General features: G+C 37.3%; 1 protein-coding gene across 2 annotated transcripts in view; it reads left to right on the forward strand.

Moving 5' to 3' along the window:
- Positions 1 to 1,300: 1,300 nt before the first annotated feature.
- EDIL3 (EGF like repeats and discoidin domains 3) overlaps positions 1,301 to 26,607 on the forward strand; it is a gene marked incomplete at both ends in the record, with an annotated part of 421,166 nt that continues 395,859 nt past the window's right edge. For both annotated transcript variants that reach the window (XM_082836360.1, XM_082836361.1), the window contains one exon: positions 1,301 to 1,367. In XM_082836360.1, the coding sequence (XP_082692486.1) occupies positions 1,301 to 1,367 (67 nt within the window). The remainder of the gene's footprint in view (positions 1,368 to 26,607) is intronic.

Consider the following 26,607-nt stretch of genomic DNA (forward strand, 5'->3'; position numbering starts at 1 on the left):
ACAGAGGAGAAAACACTATTGTAAGCCATGGGCTGTAGTTTGGTTCAGCCACTTTGACTGCAAAAGCCAGTCAATTTATATTGCTTTTGGTGGGTAGCAGCGAAATTTGATCTACCATGGTGATGCTTCAAGAATCTGTCTTTGCCTTTTATTTTCTTGCACGGTCCCCAAACTCGCCCCGCTATTTCTCATCTGAAACAGATGTCCTCCTTGAGGAGATGTATGCCTCCCACTGGCTTGCCCTGTGCCTTCACCTTTTTGCCCCGGTGGACAGAGGAGCCCACAGGGCTCTCTCCCCAACCCTAGAGCCAACCAAAGTGCGGCCAGAACAGCAGCAGAGCAGCCCTGTCTTAGCTGATTAGAGGCCGGCTGCTGACCAGGTTGCATTTCCTGGAATCCGGGACAATTCACTTTGCAGCGTTCTGTCTCTCGGGCAGCTTTGTGCCCCAAGAGCCACTTTTCAAAATCTCTTAACTTCTTTTTCTGGCTATGCAGAGAACGGGACTTCAGGGGATTCCTTGACGTGGTTAATTATAAAGTCAGTGCTGGAAACCAAGAGAATCTCAGACACCAAGGGTTGCTTCCCTTAACCCCGGAGTCTCTGGCGTGTGTGCAGAAGGTACAGGCACTGTAGGAACTTCAGAGGTGGTGGCAGGTGCCAGGGTGTGGCTGCAGTTGTCTCCCTTTTCTCTTCCAGCAGAAGGAGCCACCTCTGGGGGGTAGTGGTGGCGGGGAGAAAGAGGGGGAGGCTGCTGGAGGGAATAGGAAGGAGGGGCGCGCGGGGCGGGCGGGCGCCTGCGAGGCTCAAGCTCACACGCACGCCGCCTCTGTTTGTACACAGTGCGCTCTCGGCTCGCTCTCTCGCTCCCCGCCCGCTCACGCTTCATTGTTCTCTTAAGTCAGAAGCCCCTCAGCCGGCCGCGGCGGCGCGAGCAGAGCACACAGTCTGCGGGTCCGCCAGCGCGGGTGACCCCGAGCCGCCGCCGGCGCCCGGCCCCGCCCGCCGCGCCTCGTCTGGGACCCACCCGCAGAGGAGGCTGAGCCCGCTGGCGACTCCCCGGAGCTCGCCCACCTCCCAGCGCCCCGGAGCGCAGGCAAAAGGGGAAGAAAGATTCCTCTCTTTGGTCGCCACTCTTTCTTGCTCTCTCCAAGAATTTGTTTAAGGAGACGCTGCAGGAAAAAGACATCTTCTTGAATCCTCTGTCGGGGCGGGGTCTGCCGCTGCCCTGCGGTGCAGCCTCAGCGACACTACCCTCCACTAGGACCCCTGACCAGCGGGGTCACGTCCGAGAGACGGATCATGAAGCGCTCGGTGGCTGCTTGGCTCCTGGTTGGGCTCAGCCTTGGTGTCCCTCAGTTCTGCAAAGGTGAGGCGACGGCCCCGGGCGCCGGTTGCGGGACAGGCAGAGAGTCCCCTGGGAAACGCTGCGCAGGGGGCTGGAGGAGGTACCCCGGGCGCTCCCGGGGTGGCGAGCGCCGTGGGCGGCACCGAGGAGGCTGCGCCCTGCCCTGCGTGCCCAGGAAAAGTGCTCGCAAAGTCAGAGAGGAGTATGCGGGGCTGAGCCGGGAAGAGGGTGTGGGGTACCCAGATGAGATCGAGGAAGGACGGGGATGCAGGGGAGGCGGGAGGGAAAACAGATCTTTCTCGGCTTACTTGGCCCCCGGGTAGCCACGCGAACCCTCCCTGGGCAGTGTGGGTGATGCCGGCTCCCGGCTCCAGACGGGGCTTTTGCTGGGGAGCGAGGGAAGCGAGCGTGCCCCGGGAGTGGAGGAGTGGAAAGGGGAAGAGTGCCTTAGGGCTGTCCGCCTCCAGGGTGCTGTGGTCTGGTGCCCGGCCCACGCCAAGCAGTTTGCAAATCCGAACCCGGTGCTGGGAGTTTGGGCGATGGGTGCGGTGGAGACGGGTCTGATAAGTCAGTTTGGCTTTCTCCCATCTCCCCATCCTGGAGGCGCAGCACCAATAGCAGAAAAAACCCAGGAACCCGCCCTTCCTGTAGCCCAAAGGGCCTCAAGCTTTGCTCAGCATACCCTCCTGGTAGGAGCCTAACTCTTGGTAATAGGGAATCTTGCGTTGCGAGACAACCCTGGCGCCCCCGCCCAAGAGCGGAAAAGTTGTAAGAGGTGGTCTGGCGGTGGTTTTCATGAATTGCATGAAATAAACCAGTCTGTTAAAAAAAAAAAAAACCCCAAAACACAGGACTTTGAAGAGTCTCCTGCTGAGTTGCGTAGTTGGCTTCCATGTCCCTGGGAAGGATGGCCTGTCAATACAAGCCTTGGTCTTGGTTCCATCTAAGCTCGCGTTGGCGTTGAAGTTGGCGCCTGGAAAGGGCAGGGGGAGCTGCAGGGACTCTGGGTAGGTTGCTCGAGCCGGACCCGAGTCCCTTCTGCGCCCACATATACAGGCGGCTCCTTCTATGCGTTCAGTGGGTAATGAAACCCTCCGCAGGCTGCTTCAAGTGGAGAGCTGAGTGCACTACAGGGTTTAAAATGCTATGCCTCTTAAAAAATGTGGCTGGATTAAAAAATGCATTGACTCAAATCCATTTGAGATTAGACGCTGAATGAATATTCTACACCATTCATCCACGCACCCATCCGTCTATTTGTTTCACAGGAAAATTGTGAACTCTTGGGCTACTATTTGCCTAAGAAGCCGGGTGTTCCTGGCCAGATGCCCTCGGTGCCCTATCAGTAGCTATCCAGGCCGCACCTTTCCTCGGCCTCCCTCCCTCCCCCAGAATGTGGCTGTTTCCCCCTGCGAGTAGGTGTGTGCCTCGCCCGCGTTTACTATGTGCCCTTCCAGTTATCAGACAGGCAGCCAGCCACTCCACTGAAGGTTAAGGAATGGTAATGGCTCTGTAGTTGCACTGCGGACTGCCCCAGCTATACGAAAAAGACAGTGCTTCCACTACCGATATTTCTCCTTTCTTTCATTTCCCGTCTGGATTCCTTCTGCACTTTGATCCCTCAGCAGGAAAGGAGAGGGAGAACGGCAGGCATTCCCCTCCCCTCCTCCTTTCTCCGCCTCCGTTCCCACCCCAAACCGAAAACACACACTCACCCACTCACAGGCACCTACTCCTTGACACCATCGCCTCCATCATCACTCCTGGCACCTAGGCGGAGGGCGGCGCAGGTGGAGGAGGAGAAAGTATATCTAACCTGTGTGCCGCGCTAGCCTCCCTAGGTCTGGTTGCTGGAGCCCTCGGGCGCGGTGAGTCCCGTCTCGCTGCAGCCGGAAGCTCTGCTGTCCAAAGATACACACGCCCAGGACACAGCTTACTCTTGGTGTGTTGCCTGGGCTCTCTTTCCGTCTCCTAGACAATGCTGGGCAGTGTGTACTCCACATTCTTCCGTAGATTTCTCTTTTTGTCCAGACGGCCTGTGAGGAGAGGGATAGGAAAGAAATGGACCATTTTCCACGAGCTCTTTTTGTTAAACTTGCACCTTTCTAATTTATTCTCCCTCAGCTCTGCAGAAAGGCAGAGTACAGCTTGCGTGACATCTCCAAACAATTAAACTTTGAGCAAACTTACTGAGGCCAGTGTTAACGATGAGAATTTACCTTGCACCTCTCCCACCCCACCTCCCCAGATATCATTTGTCTAATGTATACGTTTTATAAATTGGTGTTTCCCCGTGTGGGTTGCAATTTATGCATATTAATGACTGGGATTTGATAAGGACATGTAATTCCTTTTCTTAGTCGTTTTTATTTTAAAATTAAACCAGTGGATCAGTCAGATTGAATATTTCATTAACTCTTAAATTATTCATTGTTATGGGTTGCTCTAAAAAATCCAATTACATGCATACAGTTGCAGCAAGCACGTGACATCTTATGCAATCTGTCCCTGTGCTTGCAGTTTGTGTCTGAAGTCTTTAAGCAAATGGCACTGTTTAAAAATGTCTAGACATGTCCTAAATACTATGAATCATTGGCATTCACATTTCCTTTTTTAATCAATGGCGATTTTTAGTTAATTCTATATGGGGATCAGTTAGTACCTGAACAGTCTCACTCGAGGTAAAAACACCCATGCTTCTATGATTAGTATAGCAATATTGATGCTGAAATGACAGGCTACTGTACTTTAAAAAAAATTATTACACATTTGTGTCTTCATTACTTGATTTACATGATCATTAATTTTATACTTTAAAAATCAATGCCAGCTGCAGATTCCAGGTGAAACATTAAAAAAATAATTTGGAAATACTGAATTAAAAATAATAAGTAATTGAAGATAAAATATCCTGCTGGTACAGTTTGACACTAATGCAAAGAAAGCCCTGACCACTGTTATGATACAAAACACATTTTTTCCCTTCTGGTCCTAAAAAAGTTTTTTCTAATTATTTTTGAAATATTTTCTTAGAATTGAAATGTATTTTTGTTTTAAATTTATATTGTTTGGGGAAAACATTTATAATAATACAAATTAAGGGTTACAAAAATTGAAATGGTCTGTTCTCCCCTCTGCAGTCTTGAATTTACAAAGATCTTCAAAACCAGGCAAATGTATTTTACTTCTGAACTCTTCTCTAAATTAAAACTCTCTTGTATTTTTCTCAAATATCTTAAGATCAGTGTTTATATAAAACATGTATTCAGGATGTAGGGTATTTTTAATAAATATTTTCATAAAATTTTCCTTTCTTGTTAGATACATACGATTTTTCCTTCCCACAAAATGAGGATACCATATACATGACTAGACTAAAAAAGCTTGGTTGCTCAAAACCATTACAAAGTCTAAGTCTGACAGTTTTTAGACTCTAAATTAGTAGTCCACACTCTTAATTTCACTGATATTAAGATAAAAATTTTAATTAGGTAATTTCTTTTTAAAACTTTTCATCTTTTGAAGGGTTTTGAATAATGGGATGGCCTGTATTTGTTGTTTACTGAACATACTTGCAGGCGCCAATAGATTTGAGTATAATTTATGATGTAGTAGGTTCATTATATTCCTTGCCAAATAAACCCATGAAAAACAGTGTGGGTTTCAGAACTCAGTTCAAATCAGAATAAATCAGAACACTTGGGTACTGGGAAACAAACAGCAAATTTTGCAAATATGTAATTAATGGTATGGCTTCTCTCAGGCTAATCAGTTTACTCCTATGAGTTTATATGAGTTTGAGTTTATTTCCTAAGTAGTTTGCAAACTGATGTTATTATGATGAAAAAAAAAATAGTAGAAAACCAAAGCCAAGCCGTTCCTATTACTTAATTCTTACCTGTCTTTTAAGGAAGATGTCTAGCATGCTTTTGTTTTTGTTTTTTTAAATCACAGCCCATATAATGATTACAATATCTTTTGGTTAATCAAAGCAAACATGTAGTTATATATAAAGACTTAAGTTGTTGGCTATGTGAAATGGATTATTGAAAATTTTCTCATGGTTGTGTGATAATGCTAAAAATTAAGTACTATAAATACTTACACTGAATGAATTACCACTTAATTGTTACTGAAAATACCTCTAAACAGTCTTTGCTTTGGGGGAATTGTTGAAGGGAAAAGTAGACTAGGATCATCGACTATGCCCTTGCCAGCAGGTGTCAGGATAATCAATGGAGATCTTTTAAAGGAAAGATGTTGGGTGGCGGGCGGGGGAAGTAAAGTAGTAAATGTTAATCTGCAAATCCACATAAAGTGACTTTCTACTCTCTGTGAAACTGATATTATTAAAGTTTTCAGTGCTCCCCTGAGAAAGAGAGGGAGGGTGAGTTGTAAGGACGTGCTGCTTGTACCACAGGATTTTAACTTGGAAGCAGAGTTGCTCTAACTGCCACACACAAATAACTATATGTCTGGGTTGAGCCATTATTTCTCAGGGGGTTCCTGAGTAACTTCCAAGGAAATGCACATAGAGCTATGAGGAGCTTGTAGTAAAACAGTTATTACTGAAATGTTTGGCATACTTTTAAGCTTGCTCTCCATACCAGCTGTAAATTTTATACATAGAAGTAAGTACTTGTTATATTGATTTACGTGGATGTATATTCAACTATTTACATGTAGAGATCTACAGTACTGGAAGAGATTACAGCTTATCCTTTTCTGTCACAGTGGTAAAGTGTATGGTTCCTAAAACTTGTAAGTTTCTAACTTAAGTCACTGGCCAAAAGAGACTAAATGACATGATAAAGTTTTGTCATTACCCATTTAAGCCAGTTATTTTTCCTTATATACGTGCCTATTGTGTTTCAATAGCTTTCAGTGACTTGACATTATTTGTTTCTAATTGATCCTTAACTGAGAACCATTCCTCAAAAGTTAGTTCTAGCATTTGCTGATATAGCCCTTAAAACAGTGTTACAGATTCACCGTTACACCATTTCTACACGTTCTCTCTGTTTTTTATAAAGTCGCTGATATCATGTCAAGCAGTCTGTCTCCAGTGGTATCCTTTCTGTGTCAGAGTCCTCCTTAAATAACCCCCCTCCCAACATTTCCTTGCTGGATAGCAACTAGGGCACAGCATCCACTATAAAATGCTGTCATCATTATTAAAAGGTTGCAAATCTCCAAAACACTGTGGCATTTGCAATTTGCTTTCTGTGAGGAAAAAAAAAAAATGACAATCTAAAGCCTCTACTACTAAATCCTGAGGTTTAAAACATAAACAGAAATAAATTAGGATCTGAATTATGGAGCAACTCAGGATTTTACATCTTGATATGATCACAGTATCCTGCCTAAAACTATCAACTGGGCAATAACTTACATCCACCCCACTTGTAGAGAAGTATCTTGCTTTGCCTGTAGCACAGAGCTGAGAACCTAGGAGAAAACATCAAAAACTCCTGACCACCTAAAATAGATAATGCATTTCGGCCTTAAATCATATAGAAAAGTCTATTTCTCTTGGTTTTTAAGTTCCTGGGCTCTCTATAAACTGAATTCAAAAAATTAAAGACATATGAGGTAATAGGTCAGACTTAATCAGAGCAATAAAACCTGGCAGCTGTTAGACAAAGAGGAGATTGAAAAAGTATATGTAAAAGCAGAGCTACCTTACAGTGTAAAAAACTAGAAAAAAACATTTATTTGGGGTGGGAGAGGGGCTATGTTTAAAGGCCAAAAGGCGTTACCCTGTGAGAGAATATGCTTGTATTTGATACCAGTATTGATCTTGCATCCTAGACAAAGACTCACTGCAATATGTTCAACATTTAGGGGATACAAAGGCAGTGAAATATGTGCATTATTGAAGAGATTTTGTCCAAAATGTTTAAGCTTGAAAAACCTGTTTAAAGGTGAAAGAGACATATCTGAAGAATGTGCTTGTTTGAAATTTTATTTTCCCATCATTTCAGATAATATGTTTTTATACATTTTTTATTGATTTTCCTCCTAAAGTAATAAATGAAGGTACAAATTACAAAACAGAGGACTCAATTTTGTAGAAAAGAAATAGATCTCAGAATGCAGATAAGATGCCCTGCAATTATTTGGTAATATTTTAGAAGAAAAGGTACTACTATTTTCTTTTAAAATATGCATTATTATGCTGATAGAAGCTGGGTAGGATTTGTTCAACAGAAGATTTAATAGTGCATGAAGTAGAATGGAGGATTTAAGTTCAAGAATTTAAGTGAAGGCTTTTTGAGTACTAAAGCACTTTTGAATGTGATTGTTACTATGGAGAAAGAAAATTGACTCTAGATCTAAGCTTTACTTTTTTCTGTTTTCTAAAACAGGTCTGTATCAAACTGATCAGTCTCTTTAAAACTAATTTAATATAGTAATAACAGCCCACAGACGGAGGCCAAGGTTTTCATCTCTTTTTGTTAAATGATTTTGTGCATGATTGAAAGCGGTCTCTGAATGGGTTAGGACACCATGCATTCTTTTTTATGCTTGGTATTTGATGAAGACATTTATTTTGGGAATGCACAATATTCCTCTTAAGTCTCTTCTTGTACTGAGGTCAGGATGACCATTTACTTTTTACTGCTACTGGAGATCATATGAAGACAGCCCAGGTCAAACGGGCTCATGACCCTTGGGCAGAAAAGACTGGGACAGTCAAGTGGGAACATTGGAGAATATTCTTATTTGAAATAAATTGGTGAATCCCTCCCAGTAGCATAGAGCAGTCTCCCAATTATAGGCATCAGTCTTATCTTTGCTTACATCTCCGATACCCTTCTCCCCTCACATGTTTGGCTCCAAATGCTAATTGAACTCTAATTTTATCCACACACTTTTTCCTGTTTGTTTATTCATCTTTTTTCTTTCTATAGTTTAACTTTTGTATTGTCAACACCATTTTGAAATTGTCTATAGGCAAACAAAATGCAAATTACCATTCAAAATGCTTTCATATTTATTTATAAATTCTTGTGTCATATGTTGTACTTCCTACAGAGCCAGGGCTTAGAGCAGTGCAAGGCAAAACAAACAACACAACTATGCAACAGCAACAACAAAACCGAAACACTCAATATATATCCAAATGAATGGAGCTATCCACTCCCCGCCCCCACCCCCGTCAGTGTTCTGTGAGAGATACCCACGTATTTTAAACAGCAGTATGTTATAAAAGATAAGTCCAAAGTAGTCCCAGGAAATTTAAAAGCTTTGTTTCTCACCTTGTTATATTAACTTTTTTTTTTTTTACAATATATGTTATAGAGTGAACTACTTTGAAAATATTTCTCAATACTCCTGCAAGAGCATTGCTAAACACATAATATTAACATGCAGGCATGACAAGAAGTGCTGTGTTTGCTGTGCATCTTCAGTTAAAAGAAAAACTACCTCTGAGTGATCAATTTCTTTGTTAGATACAAGGTTCTAACATTTCCAGCTAACTTTAATTTTGATCTAGAAACAATAATTTTTCAGACATCAGTTTGTTTTTTCCTTTCTTCTCTTTATTTGGGGAGTGCCACCATGTCTATTTAAGCATCTTGCTAGATAACTTAACAAGGAGCATTCATTAGGATGTCTTTCTTAAGTATAGTTAGTAAGTATAGTATTTATTTAGTGCATGTTATGTGTTCCCCTGTTCTAAGTACCATCTTTGATTCTCACTATGATTCTATGAGGCAGGTACTATTATTATTTACATATGAATGAGAAAAGAGATACAGAGAGGTTAAGTAATCTCCCAAATAAATAATCTACTAAGTAGCTTGTTAGAAATAGGATCCAGTTTAAATCTAGAGCCTGCTCTCTTAACTACTGAACTATGCTGTATTTCAGTGAGTGACACATCCTGTATGTCATGGACATATTTTGTTAAATGATTTTCTTATTTGTAAAATACACACATCATATCCAATTTCTATTTAACAAGTAGATATTTTGGAAGGGGTAAATTATATTTATTTTCTTGGGACAAAATTTTTAAAATTTTCAAATTTAATTTGGTAAAGTGTCAATACATCTTTTCACATTCAGAAATAAAGAGTGGAGTATGCTCTGTTTGGTCAGAAAGAGTTAATGTGTCTTTCAGAAAAATGCATCACTAGTATGAATAGTGAAGACAGGAAAAAGAAGAGGAGTACTTGGGAAGTGATTCAAAACCTTGCCATTCAATTTTATTTCAACATGATTTTTATAATTTATTTTGGCTTTCTAGGATTCCATTGCTTCACTGTTATTCAATATGATATGTAAGAGTATACTTCATAATTTTCAGATACGTTATGTAGGAAAAAGTGATTTTAAAGGTTAACAGATACATAATGTAGGACATAGTGATTTTAAAGGTTAACTAGGTTTTTATTTCTGCTAGTTTAATGAAGGTATTTTATTTGCTTTACATTCCATCCTCATTTAATTTTATTTCTGTGTAACCCCATTAAGAAATTGGAGCCAAACAAAAGCACCAAATGGTCTCAAACCATATCAGCTAGAAAATTATATCTTCTGGATTCTTTTAAGAGTTATTTAACCAAGATATTTATTTTTTAAAACTAGAATTGGATTAACATTAAGTATTTTACAAAATAATGAAAATTCCATCATATGAGATCACCTTGTTAATATCTTCTTCTGTACATCTGTATGGTATTTTATAGTTGAAATGGACCTCTACATGCTGTATTATATTTATTCCTAAAATAATAATAATAAAAACAATAGTTAAAATTTCTTCAGCATTTCCCATGTCTCTTCTAGGAAACATAAGCAGAAAAGGCATTCTTAATCTCATTTAACAGATAAGGAACCTGAGGTTTGAAAAAGTCACATCAATTATAATTCAACATGTCCTATAATTCAAGCAACCAGTGACAGAGTTTGAACTTGACTGTGATTCCAGCTTATCTTTTACTCTTTTCTGCTATACCACTTTGCTTTAGGTAGTTATAGTTGGTGCTTTTTTCTCAGTTCTTGGACCCACAAGATGAGAAGAAGGAGTTGGTGTACTACTTGCTTTTTCGGAAACTATTCTAACTGCCTCTTAGTACAACATTCACACTTTCCTGCCATCAGCCTATAACATCTCCTTTCCTCTCTGGAGCCAATTACTAACCATCACAACATCCTGAACTTCCTCAAAGGCTTCAGAACCTTGTTTCTTCTCTATTATTTGTTCCCTTAAAAACTTGTGACCCTTTTAATATTCTGGTGTTAAACTTCCTGGAAGTTCCCAACACAAATGATTCCCAGCTCCATTCTTAGGTACCTACTGGCAATGCTGTTCATTAGACTTTCTCATCGCATGATTTGCTCATTTACTAGTACTTTAAATTTCTCAGACTTCCCATTTCTTGCCAGAATTTTCTGTCTTTCTACCTCTCCTTGCCCTTCATTCCCAGTAAACCCACTCTTGTCATTGCTCTAATTTTCAGTTCTTCTTATCTCTCTTCTTTACCAACCTGGTCTTTGTGGTTATCCATTTCAAGATGTATTCAACCATTTTTGAATTTTTCAGCCCACGTGCTTTCATTATTTTTGCTTCTTTAAATCTCAAACTAAGGTAATTTCCAACGTCCCTTTCCCCTCATTGGCCATGAGAAAACTGGAGTTCTGTCAAGAAGTAATAGGATCCACTGGAAACCCTGGTGAATTTGAAAGGATGAGTTGTGGGTCCAAAAGGGAATGAGCAAGAAAGAAAGTGATGGTATGAGGAGTAAGGTGATGAGGGCATTGCGGTAATTAGACTATAATTACAGATACTGATAATTATAAATTTGGGAGTAAGTTATGGTTGAAGGAGGGTAGAAGACAAGATCATTGGAAAGGGTGAGTCAAAACACATGGAAAAAATATTTATGTGGGTATTGAAATTCCCCAAAAAATTATACCAAGAGAAATGTTGGAGCGAATGATAGTGAACCAGGAACAGAAATCTTTAAGGAGTGAGAGAGGTACAGAGATGAAGAAATAAGTATAATAGGGGGGTAGTATTGGGGAATAGAGATCTATGGCATGAAATTAAAACTGGGTAGGGTTTTTTTGCTGTTGTTTTTTTTTTTTTGAGCGGAAGGAGAGAATATTCAGGAAGTTGCACTGAGGAAAAAGAGGGACTCCTGCCACATCTCTATAAGCTATGGGAGAGAAAACGGTAACCAATTAAGAGAGCTGCAGGGTAGACAGTAACTCAGAGGAGAGCTGATTTTCTCTAGAGCAGGAAGACAGATGTAATAGCCTAGTCCCAGGCATCATGCACTTTGGCAGTCTTCATCCTACACCTTTTGACACATTGAGCTCATTATGATAATTGATATATTCACTAAGAGCTATGCTTTCAAGCACATAAAATATGTTTTCATATGCAACAGCTCTTTTAAACCTCACAAAAACCTAGTGGATTATTATTATCCCCATTGACAGATGAAGCTATAGACAGAATAATTCTATTCCCAGTGATAAACACTCAAAACTAGGTTTTGTAGACCCAAGTCCAGGACTCTTTTCACTTTAGCACAATTGCAGAGAAAAGCCTTAAATCCGAGGAAAGATCCCTTCTAAATTTAAAGCATAGCTGGGTAATGGGAAGATGTCCTACTTTGTCCTATTCAGATAGGCCTCTATGTATTTTGAGGTCTGCAGAGTTTAGGTTACTGGGAATGTCTATATCTGCTCGGTGGCCTTAATCCTTGCCCATCTTGGATTATTTGTCCAAATGGTTCTTACTGGAAAACAACATTATCACTAGGGGAAGTTTTGTGGGGTTTTTTTTCCTTTTTAATATGCTCGTAATTATGCAACCTTGTACACAAAGAATTCTTTTTCCTCAATTTACATGTTTCAAATATTTGTAAACCATAATGTTTCTTCTTTAGTTTCTGAGATGCTAAAGTTGTACATATTTTTCCTTTAATCTGTCCTTGTAAGCCATTCCTTTCATCATTTTAGTTGTGTCATTTGGAATCTGTCCAAGTAGCCTACATATTTATGCAACAGGCTTGCCAAATCCTCAACAGGGAATTCCATGGATGTGCTTCCCTAAAATAACACCACACACATTAGTCTGTACTTTTTAATTTTGCAAATACAATCTTAATTTTTAATCTATTGATTTGCTGCTTAATTTTTTCTATCAGACCACCTTTTTCCAAGTAATACTTATCTATGTCATTTTTATTTCATGATTTTGTTTTACATTAGCCTTCACTGGAGTTTTACTTTATATTTTTCTTCATTCTGCATTCAGAATGATGACCATTACTGCTGTATGATGTATTCTCTGCCCACAGAATCTCAGAATAACCTGATTTCTTCACTGTACATGGTTATTCTGCTACTTATTGCTATTTTAATATCATGTACATATCAGCTAAATAACAATACAATGTACAAATTCTTATCCTTACCTTTTTTGCATACTTATTTCTTTTGGGGCCTTTGAAGTATTCACTATCTTCTTGAAACCATCATCTGTCTCTATTTCTGTATTTTTCCTATTTCTTTATTTATTTATAGCTATCTCCTTCTATATGTTGCCATTTTCTGCTCCCAGATCATTCCTCAGCTTAAACTGCAAAACCTCAGAGAATCTGTGATCACCTTCTCCAAGTACTGAGGCATCAACATACACATAGATACAAAAAATATACCCCTGTCACTAGCTTCTATTACTGTTCTTTTTTGAAATTACACATTTTTCGAAAATCACATTTATATAATCACTTGCTTATTATCTTATTTTCTCTCTTGTTTGTAATGTATTCTTGCAAGCTCCATGGGGGCTGGAAGAACATCTGTTTTATTCCCTAATGGATATATCCAGCTCCAAACATGATGCCTTGTACACAGTAGGCATTCAATATTTGTTGGCTGAGTTTTTGCATGCATGAAGGAGTGAAAAACATGAATGAAAACAACTCTGCTGGTGTATAAATCTTTCCCTGGTTAAAACAAAACATATGTTCCTTTAATAGACCCATTAACTAATTTAATAAATTCTTATCTACTTGCACTGATGCATTGACGTGTGATTTATGGCACAAGTGATACACTTTTAGAAAGCAATAAATACTTAAGTAGAGGCAAACTCTAAGAGCTGACTAAATAAATTACCAACTTGTTTTCATCTCTGTCTAATGTATAAACACTTTAAAATCAAGATTCGGGTTTTACCTTAAATTATCAAATTACAATAAAATAGTTGTAATTGTATATGCAAGATAGACAGTAAGCTTCAGACTATCATTTTATTATCAGGAGTTGACAAGAAATGTATATGCAACAAAATCAAAGCACTTGGTGGTTTTTCATTGTCAGGTGGAGGAGCTACAGGTAGCCCTTTGATCTGCTAATTGTCCCAGTGCCTTGGTAATCACTTCCCTGAGCACCACCAGTGATAACTTTCCTCCAACCATGACTTCTTTCCCTCCTCGCACCACGCAGTCACACCTGCTGAACCCAGATGTACTTGGCAGAGGGGATAAGACAGCACCTGGGCACTGTGTCTGCCCAGGAGCCAAGAGCCTCCGAAACAGCTGTTTAGAGTTGTTTGTGTAATGACCGTCTTTATGTCACTGCAAACTGCTTTTTATTTCCCTTTGGGCAACTAGACTTCTACCTTTCTTCAATGCCTAGGTGGTTCTAAAACAATTTGTATGCTTGTGACCCCAGTCATTGTGTGATTTCAACTTCTAGTCTAAAAGCTCTGAAGATGACGTGTCTTTCTAAAAAAGGAATACAACGGCAAAGGATTATGTAGAATAAAAACGGTAAAGTCTAATGCTTTGCCCTTTCTTATGTGATAAGAAAGAAACCTTGGCTTTTTTTTTTTTTGAGGGACAGTTACTTCCTCATTCTTGTTTTAGTTTTAATTATTTTTTAACCTGAAGTATATACTCATTGAAAAAAAGTTGTAATGGTAACACTTTGGTGTCTATATTTAGAGACTTGTTTCAATAAATAAATATCTCAAAGTAATGTTTTTAACCATAAAGTAGATCATACCACCTAGTTTTATAATTTATTCAACAACATTTTATTAAGTAGAGTTGGATGCCAAGAACTGTTCTGGGTGTTGCAATTACAGACGGTGAACAAAACAGACAGAAATTCTTGCTCACATAGAGCTTACATTCTAATGAAGTGGAACAGAGAATAAACTAAGGAAATTGTCTTGTAGGTTAAAAGGAGAGGGTAGGGATTTCAGGAGTGGATTTCATTTTTATGTAGGGTGCTTATGTCAAGCCTAACTGTTCAAAAACATTAAGGAAGTGACTTACATGTTGCAAGTATGTTGTCTCAAGTTTCATTTATCTTTATATTATATTTATTATGTCTAATATGCAAAAGGTAAAACAAATTTGTTTTGTAAAATAATCCATATTTTCCTTTATGAATTCTGCTTTTGGTATCATAATTAAGTTCACAAGAATCGCCCTTTGTTTCTCCAACCAAATGGTTGGGTATGTTCCAACACTACTTAAAAAAAACTGTTAGAAAATAAAGTATGTATCATATAATACATTAGAATATTTTCTAATTTATTCACATTATATATAGCATTAAAATTTTGTGAAGAGTTACATGTTTATGCAAAATGAAACATATTACAGTAATCTATATACAGTGTGATAACCACAAAGTGGAAAAGGAAACATAAAACAAGGTAAAGCTCCCAGGCTCAGGAGTCAAGAGTTTTCAGTTTCAACAGATGACTAACCTTAGTTTTCAAAAATAAATAAATAAATAAAATGGGGATAGTAATAATATAGCCTGACTCCTAGGATTATTGTGAGGATTTAATACAGGTTAAATGCTTAGAACAATATTTTTGTCCTGTGATGGATATGATGATAATGATGATGGTGACACTGTAGTCTTTCCAGTGCCATAGCATAATGCTTGGCACACATTATGATAAAAAATTAACTGGTAAAAGAATGGAGTTTATCCATTCATTTTTTTGATTGGATAAAATTGATTTTTATCCAATCAATTTTTTTTCTCATTTAATTATTATTTTACTTTTTGGTGCAATATTTATCAAGAAAACTTCAGTCTTTTAACTGAGATATAACTTACAGGTATATTAATATAATGTGTTGTTAAGAGAATGGAATCAGATAGACTGGGAGTTGGATCCTGGATCAAACAGTCAGTAGCTCTGAAGCCTTCTGCAGTTTGTCTAGCTTGTAGACTATGGATAAAGCAGTAGGAATCTAATAGGGCTGTTGTAATGATTAAAAGATATAATCCATGTAATGTGCTTATAGATCTTGGCACAATATAAACCTCAGTAAGCATTATCTATTATTATTTTCTTAATTGTGGTTGTGGCTATTACTGTAAAGGGAGCAGTTACCTTGGGACACATTCCCGAGGAGAATGGTATAAGGAGGGGATGGGAACCTGGATGGATCTGACAAATTGGCTGATCAACAAAGTCTAGCAATTCTTGAATTTATGCTAAATGAATCTTGGTTATGTTTCTGGCTTTATTTGTATTTCGGGGGGTATTTAACTGTCTTATCCATTAGGGCTGCTATAATAAAAATACCATAGACTGGGTGGATTATAAAAGACAGAAATTTGTTTCTACAGTACTAGAGGCTAGAAAGTCCAAGATCAATGTGCCAGCAGATTCTGCATCTGGTAAGAGCCTACTTCCTGAGTCATAGGTGGCCAGTTTTCACTGTGACATTATGTGGTCAACATGGCAAGGGAGCTCTCTGAGGCTTTTTTTGTAAGGGCACTAACAGTGCTCATGAGGCCTCCACCCTCATGACCTAATCACCACCCAAAGACCCTACTTCCAAATACCATCATATTGGGGATGAGGTTTCAACATGTGGATTCTGAGGGGACATAAACAATCTGTAGTATCATCTGCAGTAGAATAGCCTTCAGTGTCTCCTAACTCAACAGGAGGTCTTTGCTTCCTTTATATTCTTTCCACTTAGGTGCACTTACTCTCTACTCTGAATATTGACTGTGAGTTGTGTCCTGATTTATAAGCTATAATAGAAACTTCTAAAATACTTTAGGTTATTTTCATTTCACATTTTGCTTTAGAGGCCTCAACTGTGAATATGGTATATAGGGAAGTTTACAGCATGAAGATTTTTTAATCTGCTTATTCATGACTGGTGGTCTCTGTGGTCAGTACTTAGTATTCAGAAAACTGTTATCTCTTATGTATCTAAATGGGTAAAAATTAAGTTCATGTTGGGCTAAAGATTTTAAAATAAAATAATTCTGTTTGCATTTTAAATAATTGACTTTTATACTGTCCCCTCTTTGGGGGAAAAAAAATGCCAGAAAAACAACAACAACAACAAAAACTTTCCATTCAGGGAATACTTTTAAATTAAATACAAGAAATAGATATACAAACATGTTTTAAGAATTAATGTAGAACTATATGGTTTCCTACAGAATGACTCAGTTTGTTCAGATGAATTAAGAAATAGACATTAATGATTTTAGGGTATAAGACTACTAGGTCAGTTTGTACTTATTTTCAAAGTAACATTTATGACTAAAATCAGCTCGTGGCCAAAGCAAGCAGGATTCCACATGAGATTTACATGGTTAAAATCGTTGAGATTTATCAAGAAAATATATTATACATGGACTATTTCCAAGTCAAGTCACAGTTAAAAACATTATTTTGAGTATTATAAGAGAGTCTCCATGAAGGGGCAGTGGTAATACACAGATTCAGGATTATTTACCTGTTTTGAGGTCAGCTAATTAGTAATCTTAATTACGTTTACAAAGTCCTTTTTGCCATGTAACATAACATATTTAATGTGTATAACATCAAGGAGTGAAAAATCATGGGACCAGAATCCTACTATTGTTTTTATACATAATCTCATGTAGATACAGGTTTGTATAACTTCATCTGCTGTAGCAGTGTGGACTAGTTTAGGTCTCAAAAAACTTATTCGTGGCTCTACCAAGTACTTGCCTTGTGACTTTGAGCAAACTCTAATCTCTTGGTTTCTTTATTTGGCAAAAATAGAGATAATAGCCTCTACACTATTTGTCTTTTAGGCTTATTATAGTGATAAAAATGAAAATGAAGCAATATACTGGGAGTGATTTTGGAACCTGAAAACTGTCCTATAAATTGTTTGGTTTGGTGATAACTTCAAATTCTTGCTTTGTTTTCTATTCCTTTATAGAGTAAGCTAGTATTAGAAGTCGTGATGATTCCTGATATTTTATATGATACTCCCTTCATTTGTTCTTGTATGTTTAACTGAACATATCCAGATGCCATGAAAACTTTTGATTACAGTTGTTTGGAAAAGGAACATAAACACACTAGAAATGATGACAAATCTGATATGTAGGTAGTCACTGCATTATGAGAACTTAACTGGTGGTGATCAGACAGCTCCTACAGGTGAAAATGGGCATATTTATAGCTGGTAGCCCCAAATGTCCCTGATTTCACCTGCCTTTTTCAACCCTAGGTTGAGATCTAGAGTGGCTGGCTTAGAAAATTGTTTTGTTCATGCAGATGCAGAGAATTAAAACATTAAATCATCCTCTCACCCTCCTGACAAAATTGCCACCTCCAAAGGAATCAGGGTCATCTTCTCTCCTGCTATGTTCCTGCTACATTCTTGCTGTGTTCCTGCTACCCAAACCTTCAACTTCTTCTTGTCCCAATGCCAGTCCACAAAAATAGCTTAATACAAATTTCCTTAAAAATAGTAGCAGTGACACCATTTAAAATATTTTAGCTAGTGTTATAGAATTGTTTCCAGAAAAACATGCTTTATTTTGTTTCTAAAAAGCTCAATTTCAAAATTATATATGGATCATAAACCATAACTTATTTTTGAATTAGCAATTTCTTGATACTTTTCAATACAAGAATTAGCTTAGATTCTGTTACCAAAGTGCAATCACATTATTGAGATTTCCCCCCAGTGAATATAAATGTATACTATATATATGTAAAAAGTTAATACTTTATTGTAAAGGAAAGTATTAAATTGGAAGAATAAATACCTTAATACCTTAATAAATGACCTCTTTAGTTAGTAATAGAGTTCACCTGGTGATTGCTTTAAAAATAAAATGTATTCAGAAGTCAACTTTACAAATAGGAAAATAAAAATATAAGCAAAATTACTGCTAAAAATAATTTCTGTATGTTCTTTGGGAAGCGGTATAGATCAATTTGAATTAACATTTCTTGATTATTTTAAAGAGATTATTTTTTTAGTTTTGTGTTCCCCATAATTCGAGTACCCTGAAATATTTAAAATGTTATTACTGATAGCAGCTGCACAGTAAACCAATCTAGCATTGTTGGTTTCAGGTTGCTGGTTTAACTTTAATTGGGAATCTGTTATAAATTAATAAGTCAATTGACTTTGGGATAATAAGAGGCATAAAGAACTCTTCCAGGATCAATTGTGTGTGAAAGCAATTATTAGGAGCAAAGCCTAGAATCAGAGCCCGCTGAAGCATGCAAAGTTTAACAGTGACTTCTTGGGCTCTTTTATGTCAGTATATCAGTCTGAAAGTATGCATTTTAAAAAGTAACTGCATTATAGAAAACTTAATATTTAGGTCATTTGGCAATATAAGGAATGTAAACCATCACTCCAGAACAGTGTAGCTTGGATCAACCTTTTTTTTTTCTTTTTTGATTCTAGAAATTGTAGGAAAACACTGACTATGAGGAAGATACAGTTTAACAATTTAGAGCTTATTCAGATGGTTCGCTGGTTCCCTGACTCCTACAAAAGGAAATTAAAGTAAAGTGAATTGACGAATACTTTGGTTGCACTCCAGGAACTTAAACACTGTTGTTTCTTTTGTTGGAGTAATAATCAAGGTGTGTAGTAAGGCAAAAAGATATTACTGATATGTGCTTTTAAAACTGATAGTCCAGAAATTAAGTGGAAACCACTCCAGGAAACCTACTAATACATGTTTATAGTTAAAAATTGGTTCTTTTGACATTACTGCTCATTTGGGAAGTTGGCTTATATATGTCCTAAGTTAAGTTCATTTTGTTATGTATCTATATAAGCTTGTTATTGTAGGGTGTTACTCAAACTGCTGCTATGGAACAACATACAGAAAACTCTGTGTAACCAGAGTATTTGTGACTTCCAATTTAGGTTATTAGTCTTATGTTGGAATGGTCACTGTTGGTTTTTTAGGTTTATGAAAATTGCTGATATATTTGTAGTAACAAAATGGTACTATAAATTTTTTGATATACAAAACACCATAACAATCTTAAGTGTCTAGTTCAATGAATTTTCAAAATTGTATGTGCCCATTTAATCACTAACTAAAACACGATATAGAATATTTCCATAGTCCTAGAAAATTCTCCCATGCTATATCCAGCCAAATTCCATCCTTACCCCTCCTCTCTCCAACATCTGTTTTTTAAAATTTCTGTCACCATAGATTAACTTTGTCTGTTTTTGGACTTCATACCATTGTTAGTATGGGGGAAGAGAGAGAGAATTTTAGTCTGGCATCACTCACTCAACATGATGAGTTTACTTATCCTTGTTATTGCACATATCATGAGTGCATTCCTTTTTATTCTTGAATAGTATTTCATATAAATATAGCACAATTTGTTTATTTGCTCTCTAGTTGATAGACAATTGGGTTGTTTCCTGTTTTTAGCTATTATGCATAAGAGTAATCTGAAAAATCTTATGGAAGGTTTTTTTTCCATAGACATATGATTTCATTTCTCTTGGATGAATACCTAAGAATGTAATTGCTGAATCATAGATACATATATGTTAACTTGATGAAAATCTATTCAACAGATCTCCAGAGTGATTTTTTCATTTTCCTCTCCCAGCAGCTATTTATGAGGGGTCCAATTGTTCCCATATCACCACCAAAATTTGTTCTACAATTGATGAACAATGAAGGGGTTAGGGTCACTAACCCTCCACATAAAACTGACCCGCAGTTTAAACCCCTGTTGTTCAATGGTCAACTGTATTAGTCTTTTGATTGTAGCTATTCTAGTTGATATGAAATGCTATCTCACTGTATTTTTAATTTGTGTTTCTTAATGACTAAGGATTTGAGGACAGATGAGTTTCTTGACATTCATGTATCTTTTGTGAAGTGTCCAATCTTTTGCAAATATTACTTTTTGTTACTGTTGTTTGGGTATTTTAAAGCTGATTTGTACTGGTTCTGTATATATCCTGAATATGAGTACTTTGCCAGATACATATTGCAAATATTTTTCCTAGTCCGTGGCTTGATACTCATTTCTTAATGGTGTTTTCTGATGTAGAACTCACTGATTTTGATGAAGTGCATTTTATCGATATTTTTCTTTTAGAGTCAGTGTTTCTAATGTCCTGAAAGGTCTTTGCCCGGCCCAATGTCACAAATATATTGTCTTCTTTTTTCCTCTAAAAATCTCATATTTCTGTTTTTTACATTTAGGTTTATGATCCTTCTTAAATTAATTCTTGTATGTATCACGAGGTGCAGGCTGAGATTTACTTTTTCCATTGGGAGATTCAGTTATTTCAGCACCATTTGTTGGAAAGACTGATTTTTCCATTGAATTGACTTGGTGCCTTGGTTGTGTCTATTGTGTCTTTAATCTCTTTATCTTTACACCAATACCAGGGTGCCTTGGTTACTTTAGCTATATAGTAAGGGTTGAATTTATGTAATTTCTTCTAAATATATTTTATTCTATATCTTTTGTACTTTTATATAAATTTTAGAATTAACTTGTCAGTTTCTTCAAAAAAGCCTGCTGGGATTTTGATTTAAATTGCATTGAATTCATAGATCACCTTGAGAGGGATGGCCGTATTAACAATCTTATCTCTTCCAATCAATTAAGATATTATAGTTGTTCATTTATATATCTGTATGGATCCATATTTAACAAAAGGACTAATTCCTTTTATTTTTGTAGAGTTTTATAAAATATAAAGCATTTTACATTGATTACTCATACTTTATCTTGTTTTAAAACAGGAATTAAGTATGAAAAGTGGAGATCATTCAGCACCACAGTGTGCTTCACAGTGCTTACAGAAGCACTTTGCACATAGGATATACTTGATAGACAAATTGAATTCCCAGAAAACCATTTTATTAATACTGTTATAACATGACAATGCTGTTGGAAAAAAAAATAGCATTTCTAATAATGAAGTTTTTTAAACTGAAGTATATAAATATGCAAGTTTCCAGAAAAATAAACTGAGATTCATAGCATTAGACCTATTAAAAGCTGAAATGACAAAACCTTTAAAACACTGGGAAGTAGTTAATGGAATCAGAGAAATTTAGAGTACCTGTGAGCATTTTATTCTCCTAGAAATAAAGATTGCACTTTAGCCAGCTTAGATAGGTAAGTGCGTCTTCTATTTATAAAGATAATGATAGTTTTAGTTATTTCTAGCTTTTCACAGAGTAGTCAAGCTCCTAATCGTCAGAGGCTTCATCCTGCTTTAGAAGCTTAAAGATCGTGTGTGTATGTGTTGATGATCTTATTCCAGAAGAGTGTTATCACCAGAAAGCTTTTGCTTTGACTGAATCTCTTGAACCAAGTCCAAACGAATGTGATTTTCTTTGAAACAGGTTGAGCAAAACCCATCGTCTATTTTTTCTATTACCACTTGTTTGCAGAATTGACTTAGGAAAGTGGACCAAAGCTATACTGAAAGGCAAGACATATGCTTTTGAGCCACTCATTGCTGGTACCTTTCCAGCACATTCGAAAATATTTAATACGTTAATATGGAACCTAGAATATTTTAGGAAAAAAATATTTCTAGAAGAATCTTGCTATATAACTGTAAGCCACTCCCCAAGTAAATTATTTTTGTTGCTTTATATGACAATTAAACGGTAGATTGAGTTATTGGAAAAGGGATTGAATTCTTCCTGCTTGAGAGGCCATTATTATATCCAGTCTCCTCCCATGATTTAGATATACCACATATGATCACAGTGAAATGAAGTAAAAATCTTCTAAAAGACTACTTTTTGTCATGTGGATCTGTGATAAGATTTCTCAGATCTATACCAAGCACTACTTTGAAATTTGCTGAGGTCTTTTTTCCTTTCAGTGTTTACTGAGGTTTTTATTTAGATAATTACCATTCTGGAGGTTATAACCTACACAGGTGATGGCATTACTTATTCCTTCTTTACTAATTTAATAGGAAATGACTGATAAAGGGCATTCGATTGATCTACTCACTTCACATTAAGAGATGTTTTTGAGGGCAGTGAATCTATTCCCAGTCTTCAAACACCTTGGCCTTTAATTTGTCAAACTTCAGTCTTTAAGTAAATTAGCTGGGTTCCTACTGAATTAATTGAATTCGGAGAAGGCTGTACAAATAGTTGTTCCTATGTTTTCTCACACATTTCTGTAGGGTCCAAACTGTTGGAAAGGAATTAGAGTCTGAATTACTCAGTTACACCTGTAACACCTGTTCTTTGACCTCACAAAATCTCTCCTTTTCCCTCTACTAACCCTCCTCTTGCCTTCCCTTACTTTTCAATTCAGCTTATATCATTTTGCCCCATGTGAACTGCTCCCCTGTGAATCTCCAGCTCCCCCAGGCCTTGAGCTGCTTTCACTTGGTATTTGTTCAGCCGTAGATGGTAGTAATAGTTCAGTGTTTCAGTCCTAGAAACACATCCAGTAGGTGCATTGAGAACAGATTCATCTCGCAGGTGCACGTATAATATTTAAAACTGTTATATCAGAATGAATTTTTAATTCCATAATGCTAATTATAATCACTGAGGATACAAAAAGATACTGGAGACTTCTGATCATTCACTCCTTATTTATTATGGATTTAGATAAAAGGAGTTAGTTGAACAACTTGAATGTTTAATGGTCTGAGGCTGAGATGATCTGACCACAGCAGAGATAAACCTGTCCCACAGTCTGTGCTGCAGCCCCCATTCTCCTGGTCAGTGCTTGGATGGGCAATGCCAAGGTTAGCCTCTGCCTCTCAGGTTTGGGTGTTTTAACTGATGAATAACCTCTTTTCCCCAATCCTGTTGATCCACCAAAGCATTCTGACATTCTTTGTTTGGATACAATTATACATTCTGTTAGTTCCATGTCAACTGTTGCTATCCTGAAAAGCCAATCTTTTCTGTTGGGATTTTATAATTTAACCAGCAGCTGGCAATTTTATTTTTTAGTTTTCCAAGTTCTCAGGGGACTCCCAACCTGTTTAAAATTGCAGCCTCAGTATGCATGAGCCATATAACTAGAGGGCCATAATGTTGGTATTTAAAATCTCGGGTTTGTTATTTATATCAGAAAGAAAATTGCATATTCTAGAAATGCCCTTTGTGCTTTTACATTAAATGATTAGCAACGTGTTATATCATTTATCTAATTAAATTCTTATGTGATCAAATTCCGGGCAAAAGTTGGGAACTAGAGAGGACATTTATCCAAATTCTTGCTGTGTTGAGTATAGCTGCCTTGCACATTTTATGAAATGCTATAAAGTCAGACATGCCTGGTAATGTCTTAGTCAGTCAAATGGTTGATAAAAATTTTATTCATCATATTTGTCATCTTAGACTGAAACCACAAGCTAAAAACCATAAAAATTAATTCATATGGAGCAGAGCAGCAGAAACATTAAAATGGCAGTTCTTAATAAACCCAAATTCCCACGCCTATGTGAGTGCTGTCCTTCAAAGTAATCACCCAGGGATGTTTATTCCTTTTTTCCAAATGATACCACAGTTGTTCAAATGGTATCTTAAACTCCTTTTGGAACTGTTTTTAAAGCCACAGGATAAAATGAGTACCATCTTTTTCATGCCACAGTTAGATTCTGTCCCAAAACTCAGCTTTATTTTTAACTAGTTTACTGGGCTTGATACTGAGAGATGTTTTACTTCTTCTAAAAATTGTGTAAAACCTCAAATGACCAAAAACTACCACTGTTTAGGTTCTTCAGTATATTATAGCACAATATGTGAAAGCAATTTCAAAAGGGAACCTCGTGCTGCTTCAGAGCAACTTCTGTGTCACCTGCTCATGTGACATTATTGCAGATATTTGTGATTATGAAGAACACTTTTCTGTGGCCTTATGGCTTACACATGATTAGAGAAAAGTGCCCCACTTAGGGTCTAAGGAGAAGAGAAGATGCATTAAATAGTTAGAGAAGGCCAGGTGTATTTCCAAAACACAGTCTCTATCTGTAATGCATTCACTGGAACCGGCCTCTAAACCTCAAAGTTATGAGGTTCCAGGGTATACCAGAGCTAATTATTGCCTGTGCAGAATGTTCCTTAGCTGCATGGAGTATTCTTGTGGTTAGTCTGGGTTTTCTATGTGAATTCTGCTTCCTTGTGGCTGCCATGACTGATTCAGCAGCCCTGGAGAGAAAGAAATGGGTGAACACTCTGCCCGTGCTCCTAGTGATCCTGTCCTTCCCATTTTACTCACAGAAAGATAAGAACCTGATGGGAGTCCTGGGGCAGGGGTCGGGGGTGGGAGTGGGGCTGCCACTAAAAGTGGGAACTGACATCAGAAAGATTGTTCTCTCAAGGTCCGAAAAGCCAAATAAATGATATTTGAAGACTCAATTCCTGAATCATTGATATAATGACTACTTGGAAGAAAATAAGTATGACCAGTTAAGTCTAAGATAATATAGACGAGGAAGTAATAACACTGTATCTGATGTGGTAGCAGAATAATGGTCCCCCAAAGATTTCCAGGTCCTAATCCCTTGAATCTGTGAGAAAGAAACTTTGCAGATATGAGTAAATTAAGGATCTTGAGATGGGGAGATTATCCTGGATGATCTGTTGGGCCCAAGGGGCTCTTAAAGTGAAAGAGGGAGCCAGGAGATTCAGAGAAGGAGATGTGATGATTGAGGCAGAGTCGAAGTGAGGATTGTGAAAAAGACTCAACTGGCTATTGCTGGCTTTGAAGATGCAGGGGGACCTCACAAATCAAGGAATGTGGGTAGCTTCTCGCAGCTGGAAAAGGCAAGATAACAGATTCTTCTAGAGCCTCCAGAAAGGAATGCAGTCATGCTAACACCTTAATTTTAGTCTAGTGAAGCCCATTTATATTTCTTTCTTTCAGATGGTGAGTAAGATAATAAATATATTTTGTCTTAAGTTATTAACTTTGTGGTAATTTGTCACAGCAGCGACAGGAAACTAATATAGTGATGCAAGACCATCTCTCCCACTTACATAATCCTGGCCATTCCCTCCTTATCACCATTCTTGCTTTGGCATCCTGAATCCTGGGAATGATATATTTTCACATGATTTTTATGTGATTGGTTAAGATTTTTTTTTTTTTAACATCTTTATTGGAGTATAATTGCTTTACAATGATATGTTAGTTTCAGCTTCACAACAAAATGAATCAGTTATATATATACATATATTCCCATATCTCTTCCCGCTTGCGTCTCCCTCCCTCTCACCCTCCCTATCCCACCCCTCCAGGCGGTCACAAAGCACCGAGCTGATCTCCCTGTGCTATGCGGCTGCTTCCCACTAGCTATCTACCTTACGTTTGGTAGTGTATATATGTCCATGCCTCTTTATCGCTTTGTCACCGTTTACCCTTCCCCCTCCCCATAGCCTCAAGTCCATTCTCTAGTAAGTCTATGTCTTTATTCCTGTTTCACCCCTAGGATTTTCATAACATTTTTTTTTTTAAATTTTAAAACATTCATAGAGTGAATTATCTGAATTAGAAATTAATTTAGAGGACAGTATGTTTAAAAATATGTCTATCAATTCATTTAAGAAACTTAATAGTGGTAATGAACTGGATTACAATTTTCTCCCAAGAATGTGTTCCTTTTTCTTAATTTTGATGTGAAATTATACTAATACTCCTGTAACTTTGTTAAAAATTATCCTAAAAGTTGTCTATATAATTTCAGTACTAAAATATTGTTATATTTAATATTGCCTGAGATAAATGGACCATCTGCTGAGAATTGGAAGCATTTTTCCTTTCACACAGGGATCTATAAATCCAGAGTATCATTTTAACAGAATTTGATAGGTGATTTTTAATTAGGTACTTAAAAAATATGAGGCAAACATGAACCTAGAGATAGTACAATGATATAAAAATTCTCATAAGAAAATGAAGAAAATTGTTAAGATACAAAAATTATATAAGATATAAGATGGGATTCTACACCAAATTATG

This window comes from Leucopleurus acutus (genome assembly GCF_964270905.1).
Source record: "Leucopleurus acutus genome assembly, chromosome: 3".
NCBI classification, from domain to species: Eukaryota; Metazoa; Chordata; class Mammalia; order Artiodactyla; family Delphinidae; genus Leucopleurus; species Leucopleurus acutus.